This window comes from Cavia porcellus, unplaced genomic scaffold (genome assembly GCF_034190915.1).
Source record: "Cavia porcellus strain 051 isolate PalLab524CR breed Dunkin Hartley unplaced genomic scaffold, mCavPor4.1 scaffold_12, whole genome shotgun sequence".
Classification (NCBI taxonomy): Eukaryota; Metazoa; Chordata; class Mammalia; order Rodentia; family Caviidae; genus Cavia; species Cavia porcellus.
The window spans coordinates 43,067,275-43,075,031 of NW_026947495.1; the positions used below are offsets into that span (position 1 = coordinate 43,067,275).

Sequence of the window (7,757 nt, forward strand, 5' to 3'; positions counted from 1 at the left end):
CATTTCTATAAACAATAGGGAATATCTATCTGAATGGATACTTAGAAGAATTGTGTACTCGCTACTTCTGGATTTCACTCTTAATGTCTCCGTCCAGTGAGAACATAGAGATATGGAATATTAAAGGCACCGGTAAGATGTTGTGTGATCTGTCAGGTTAGAAACTGATGCCGGCCCAGGCCTCACAAAGTGTCTGAAACTTTTCTTTGATTATTTTAAATTACATATTCCACATGGAGAACACTTGGTTTTCATGAGACAAAGTTTCTGCACAAATGACCATGACTAAAAAGATAAAATATATGTTAAGACACATAATGAAGAGACCTACGAAGCCTCACATGGGACAAGGACATGTTAAACAAATTAATTACACAGAATTATAGTTAGTGTATCCTTTTAGGAATTTATATTAGGAATATTAGGAATGAGGCCAGAGACCAGCAACAAAACTGCTAACATCTAACATGTGCTTTTCCCTTCCTCACTCAGAGTTAGCATATGAAGACACAATAACAGGGTTGACTTGAGAAGCTAGAGGGCTTGGAAATTCGAAATCATAGACCACCCACCAGGAACTAGAGTGATCTCAGGCTTCACAGTAGTGTGAACACTGTTTTTACTTTCCTGAAGGTGTCCAGTGTTCAGGTTACAGCTGTATTTTCAGAGAGTAGGGAGAGTCACATCAACAATGGTAGAAAAAAATATTTCAATAATTGGTTAAACTACCTGAACAGAGAATGCCCAATTAGGCTATGAGATATCAGAGGCTACCTGCCCAACCTGAGATCCACTAATCTATCAGCTGTGTCTCATGAAAACCTCTGCCTGCATCTGTTGCAGTTCCAGAAAGGCTTCAGGGAGTATCAGATAAGCCCTCGGGGTCATGCAAGATCAAGCATTTACAGGAGGCTATTCTGTCTCTGTGGCTCTGTGTTTCTGTCTCTGTGGCTCTGTGTTTCTGTCTCTGTGACTCTGTGCCTCTCTCTCTCTCTCTCTCTCTCTCTCTCTCTCTCTCTCTCTCTCTCTCTTCTTTTTTCCTCTCCTATTGATCTACTGAGTACTGGCAGACCTCAGTGTGGGATGGTACAGCACATTCTCATTTACCCCTGTCAATTTTCCAGTCTCTTCCCACTGATACTGTCTCTTAGGGAAAGCCCAGAGGGAATTTCAAAAGCTGTTTTCCTTACAGCATGGCTGTAGGAAGAGATGGGCACTCCATAAGCTCTGAGCAGGATTTAAAAGTTTCATTTAATGTAATTTTTAAAATGAGGGGCAGAGAGAGAGCCAAAGGCAGGGTGAGCAAAGGAGCAGTGTGGGGCCTGGAAATGTGGTCGCTGTGTGGCCATCAGGGAACAGGGAGTGTAAAAAGCTTCTTGCCTCATCTAAAAACCCAGAACCACTTGGCATTTCTCTAAATAACAAATGGACCTAAGGGCTAGAGAGAAGGGCTGTTGTCAGGAAATATTCCCTAGGGCTATATGCATTTCAAATCCTGTGCATTTTCTTATAATGCACAGATTACGAAGCTGTGCTCATGTTTCTATGGACCTAATTTTGCAGGTTTTGTTTTGTCTCACAATCAAAATTTCTGAAGATAAAAGAATATATCTGAAGAGTTGAGAAGAAACAGTCAATTCAATGAAAATAAACTATAAACTTTGCTTCTGGGGTGCTGGGAAAAAGAAAGGGGTATGAAAAAGGATTAAGATAAATGAGCTAAAAGAGAGTGGAGGTCTTCAGTCTTGGGAAGGCCACTGTCTTGACTTTTAGGATTCCTATTTTAAATGAAAACCTGTTCTCTATAAACAACTTAAAATTGATCTGAAGATTTGAAGCATCTCCCTATGTCTGAAGCTGGCTGAAAGTACGCACTTCTGCAGAGTAGAGAACAAAGCAACAATCCTAGAAACTCTTACTGATTTGTGTTTAATTCCAGATTAGAGTACTGAACTCAGTGGTGTGCTAATAAATCTCCAGGAAGAAGGTTTCTCCGTGGATGTTGCAGCTACATACCCAACTAAAATGTTGTTTGTCCCAGGGTAAGTCCTTGAACTGTTTTCTCTCTTTGAAATATGGAAGCAGCAGATTAATTTGACACCAAAGAAACTATCTACAAAATAAGATTCCATTTCCTTCTCTATGGATTGACAAAGGCAAACTGTGTGCTGTGACTGTTGAATGTATCCCTCCCCAAATATGAAGAAAAACAATAACAACAACAAACGCCTTTACCTGTTGAAGAGATAAAAATAAGCAAAACTTCACATTCTTATTTTTTTCTAGTCTGACATTATTAACATTCAGAAGATTGTAATTATTGCCAAGATTTACTTTGAGAGTGAAATAGATACTTGATAGTCTGACGGGAATGCAAACCTCTTGAGCCCAATCCTGGAATCACTGTCACTGATGTACTGCTTTCTGAGTAAATGAGATACTTTATTATTATTTAATTTTAGCTTCATAGCTGCTGTTTTGAAGTCTTTGGAATTTCAATTGCTATAGTGTCTTAGTGACTTTTATTTTCTAGAAAATATTTAAGATCCTACCCTAGGCATAAATGTAAATTGCTCACAACCTTTCAGTTAAGGTTAAGCCTGAAGCTTTCTTTCCGTTGGGTTATTTTCATAGGCACGGGTTTCCAGGCCTTTCTTTCAATACAGCTTAACTTCTGAGCCCTAAATATGCCTACCACCATCGGTAATGCTACTCTGGTTCAGCTTCCCAATTCTTTGTAAACTCATTTCAGGCGTTCAGCACCTCGGCTAACTCCTCTGGACCCCTGGCCTTGCCTTGGCTATTCTAAATTTTAAAAAGCAGACTAGATCATTCTCTCTCTCTCTCTCTCTCTCTCTCTCTCTCTCTCTCTCTCTCTTTCTGTGTTTATTTTTAATTGATCAATAGGAACTGTATGTTTTTACGGTGTACAAAGTGATGGGTCATTACATGTACACATTGACCTGTGATCAAATCAGGCTAATCGGCAATCCATCACCTCAAGTATTTATCATTTATTTGGATGCCTCTTTTAATCTCGTCCTGTATCTAGGAAAGACAACACATGTCATGCTTTACTAACAATGGTTTACCCCAGGGAGTGTCAGCGTCATTATGTACTTTAGCAGCTACTTTTCCTCTCATTTTATAATTTTCTTTTTCTGCAGCAGCACCCCAGTGCCGCCTTGTTGACATGGATCAGAGAAGAGACGCCCTCCCTAAAGGCTGGCCAAGCAATCTTCCTTTCATTAGCGAGTAACCCCGGGTTCCCACCCAAGGCTGGGTCGAAGTATTAGCTTCCCGAAGGAGCTCTCTTGTCCTCTCACCTACCAGAAAGCTGGGACTACATGAAATATGAAATAGTAAATACAAGAGCAAACAAAGGTTGCTGCCTCCAGGAAGGCTCAGGGCCTGCGGCTTCTCCAAGTCCCGGTTCATGCCTCAGGCCTGTCTTGCACCCCAACCCCCTCCAAGGAATCTACAGGCGAGGTGCAGCTTTCCAAGGCGAATGCCCCACCAGGAACCAGACTCCTCACTGTAGTCTGTTCCTTTCTGCCAGCGGCGTAGAATGACCACCAGGAGGCCAGGAACAAAACACTTAAATGTTGCATTTATTAAGGAAATGTTAAATAAGAAAGAAGAAAAAAGTCAAAATGGTGTCACGGATATCAAGAGCACTTTTGTGGCGTAAACCGTGCAGTTACGAGCTATGGGTTCTATTCTGAGTCTGGGCTTAGCAGAAGCCCCAAAAGACTCATTTGGAAATGCTCTAAAAGAAACAACTTCACCCCATTCACATTAGCAAGCTCCCCCTCCCCCACCCTGTCTCCCACGGTGACAAAACTCTAACCCTGGCAGGCAGACAGGCCACAAGGGCAGAAAAGACTTATCAAATAATGTACTCAAGCAGACTAACACAAAAACCCTTAAAACAGCACGTTACAGTCAGTCAAAGGTATCAGCTCTCCCCCACGAGGCTGAGGGGAGCAGGAGGGAGTGGGCGCGAATCCGCCCACGGATTTGTGTGTCCCCATTAGGTTTGCTGCGTGGCGAATACACAGGTCACTGTTCCGGTCACCAGGCGATCGGTGCCGCTGGGCCTCTCCCCCACCCGCCCTCTCCAGCTGTCCCCAGTGCTTGGCCCACCTGCAGGTGAAGGGCCTTGGCCTCGTCCGTCTCCCCGCATCCCATGCAAGTAGCAGCTTCCAAAGTTCTGCTCCCTAATCGCCCTCTTTTGCCACCTGCTGCTGAGTCCGGAAGCCAGAGCGCTCCCCTCCTGCAGGCAGGCATGGGGACTTTCAGCGGATGAGCGAGAAATGGGTCGCTCCTCCAGACGGGGAAGTCCAGAGAAATAATTGACTCCGACAAGTTTGCCTCGCCCGGCTTGCACCGGTGAGGGGCGCAGAGAGGCTGGCAAAGTGGGGCGGTGTAGGGGCTTCCGCCGGGAGGGCCGGCGAGCCGGTCAGTAGGGCCCCACGACCACCGCCTCCACCTCTTTAGACGGTCTCCGGTCCTTCACCAGAAAGTTGATCATGCCCTCGGACTTGATGAGCAGGTTGCAGCCGAGGAAGAAGATGCCGAAGACCACCGTGAGCGAGAGCACGCACATCACGGCGATCTGCACCACGCGCATGATGTACAGGCTGCGCTCGTCCGGGCCGCTCTCGGCGAAGCCGTCGTCGGTCACCACGGAAGCCTGAGTGCAGCAGCGCACCGCGCGCTCCAGCGCCTCGCTGCTGTTGGCCAGGAGCAGGCCCGCCACGTCGGTCTGGTTGCCCGGCACCGGATTCATCGCGGAGCGGGCGGGCGGGCGCCCGGAGGCGCGGGTCTGAGGCTGAAGGCGGAGGCGCGAGAGGAACAGGTGCCGGGCTGAGCGCTCACTCGCAGGCGCACGGGGCTGTGCCTCAGTGCTCGGCCAAGTCCCCGGCCGCGAGTTTCTCGGGAGCCTCCGCGGCGCGCGCTGAAGCTCGGCTGGTCTGCGCTGTGCGCTCCAGCCCCGGCGGTGCTCGTCCCCGGCGCTCGCTCAGCTGGGGGCTGTTGGAACTTGGCGGGGCTGGGCCAGCGGGGCGGTGGGAGGTGCGGGCCTCGGCGGAGACTGCTCCGAGCAAACAGCGCCCCCTTCCGGCCGCCGAGCGGCCCTGCCTGCGCGGGCTGCAGTTGCGTGGTTCTGGAAGCAAAGGGGCGAACGCTCTGCCTGCGTGTGTTCCCTCTTTGGCCGCTCCTAGGCCAGGCCGAGGTCACTGACGTTTTCTGCCTGAATGGATCTAAGCACTTTGTGGAAGGTGTTAGCAACCAATCGAAAGTTTTGGAGCAGGGTCTCACTACCTGTGTGTCCTTTCCTAAGGAAAGGAACCCCAAGTGTCACAAGGGGAAGGCACCGGCTGCTGCCTGCCTGACTCCTGTGGCTTCCAAAGACTTTCTAGTGGAGTTTGGGGAGGATCTGGCAGTTTTAGCTTTGTTTTAAACATGAAGAAAGGAAGAAGGAGAGGCTAGGGGGAGAAGGAAAGAAGTGCAAAAGGGAAAAGAAAAGAAGAAAGAAGAGCCACATTTTTTGTGCCCCTTTACAAAGCAATTGTCAGACAGCACAAAGATTTTGTAAGGATTTTTAAGGCCAAGAAAAGACGTCAGAGGAAGCAGATGCTCTTCTGTGACCTTTGCATGGTCGTGGTGGGCAGGAGCGGGGTCACCTCTCCCTCCGGTAAAGGAGTAGTCAGAGTAACCACTTGCTCATAATTGTAATTGCGGAGGAGTTTTTGGATGTGCTTCCACTGTTTTCGTCTGTTGGCAGCAAAACAGTGGTTTAAGGGAATTACTCATCCGCATAGACTGCCGAAGCAGGCCAACTGCTAGAAGCCCTCCCGGTGTTCCCTGAGAGCACCAGGGTTCACCCTCAGCCACTCTACACCAGAGTGTAGTTGTTACAGGACCCTAACTGAGGCTTTGAGTCCTTATGGTTTTGCTCTTCGTTCTGGTGTCCTTTTACAACCGGTTAGGTTAATTTTTTTTTTAACCCCATCAGGATTTTCCCCTTCCTTTTCAATTTTTTCTCCTTCCTCCCCTCTTTCTTTTGTAACAGCTAGAAACCAATAAGTTGAAACCCGGCAAAACTTTTGATACAATACATTTTCTTAGTTTGTATTAAAACATCCTAGCTGTCTTGGTGTTTCCAACTCTCCTCTCCTTTTTGAGTCCACTCTATTTGCTTGTTAGATCCTTTTTTCCCCCTCTAAGTATCATTTATTCATGCTTAGAAGTTTCATGAAACGCTTTTGCACTATTTAACGACCACTGCAAAATACAATGAATGTCAAATTAGCAGTTTTCAAGTTTGAAATTTTATTTTACATCAGCTTCAAGAAGTCAGGTCTATCATAGCTGTGTGATTCCCAGGAAGAGAAATGAAAGTTAGAAACCCAGGCTTCTGGGCCTCCTTCACAAGCCACTTGGGTTACTGCTGTAATTCCCCGCAGTTCAGTCAGTCCTAAAAGTATTTCACCCTCAACAAATTCTTCTTGGACCTCACTTATTATTACCTAGAATTAAGTTCATAATTAAACCTCACTGTAGTTAGCCCACTTCAGTTAGTACAAGTGATAACTAAGAATAATAAAGCATAATGTACATGTAAAATAATACCAAAAGATAAATAATATAAAGTAATAGTAAAATGAATAGAAAGAGCAAGTAATAGGAATTCAGAAAAGCTAAAGGGCAGAGGGCAGAGGCTGACCTCCAGGGATATTAAGTTGCACAAAACTGTGTGCTTACTAAAAGGTGAGCGTGATTGATCGGTGAGGCACTAGCTGCTTGCTTGTACGACAGTTTACAGTACATTCATTAGGTCCAGTATGGCAGGATGTGAGATACCAAAAACAGACAAACAAACACCCTAAATGTTATTTCAATTATTAATTTTCAGTACATGTATTGCTCTTAGCTACTGTGTTAGTGTGAAAATGATCAAACCAAAGCCAAAAAGAATTTTCATATCAAGTGGAACCTTTAGATCTAGGGAGCACAGTCCCAAAAGAAGTAAAGTAACAGTGACTTTATTTTGTTTTGTTTTTTTGAAAAAGTATGTAATGGCCATTCTCCTATCACCTAAATCAGATCTCTCGTTTTGTTCAACAAAGCATTCCTTTATCCTCTCAGTTCTCTGTTTTGCTGAGTAAAACTGCTTAGAGTATTTAAGTGGACATTAATAAGTTGAGTTGTACAAAAATTGTATTTCTTACTCAATTCTTAATGGAGCAAGCAGTATCTAGGCTTCTAGAACTTTTCTCCTTTACAATTTCTCTATAGTAAATTTTCTTTTTCTTTTGTATTTTGGGTATAGAGTTTTCTCTCCGTTTTACTTGTGTTCTTCACCTGTTTGTTACAAAAAGAAATCATTCAGAAACATCAATATCAAAAACTTCTGGAAAATAGGTGATGATATGTTAAAGGAGGGATATTGATAATTTACTTAAAAGAGAAAGCTTTTGGGGTTTTGGTACATTGAGGGACTCTTTGCTATATGTATTTAACTACTGACCTCTTCTATGTTGAAAGAAGGAAGTTTGGTATTTTGAGAATTAAATTCTCAGCATTTCACTGTGCACACGCGTGAATGTGTGTGTGTTAGGCAAGGACAGACATGTCCATTCTTTCTGGAAGAGTATGTACAACGTATAATAAATTATATACAAGGACATTTCAGGCTAATAGCAGCTGTAACTTTTAGTTTCAATAACTTTGATATAGGACCAGACACTTTC

At 44.8% G+C, this 7,757-nt stretch overlaps 1 protein-coding gene across 1 annotated transcript; it reads right to left on the bottom strand.

Annotated features, from left to right (window-relative positions):
• Positions 1 to 3,592: 3,592 nt before the first annotated feature.
• On the bottom strand, positions 3,593 to 5,049 carry Rprm (reprimo, TP53 dependent G2 arrest mediator homolog). The gene has a single exon (XM_003478689.4). The coding sequence runs from the start codon at positions 4,790 to 4,792 to the stop codon at positions 4,463 to 4,465; it is 330 nt and encodes a 109-aa protein (XP_003478737.1). The 5' UTR covers positions 4,793 to 5,049; the 3' UTR covers positions 3,593 to 4,462.
• Between the last annotated feature and the right edge of the window lie 2,708 nt (positions 5,050 to 7,757).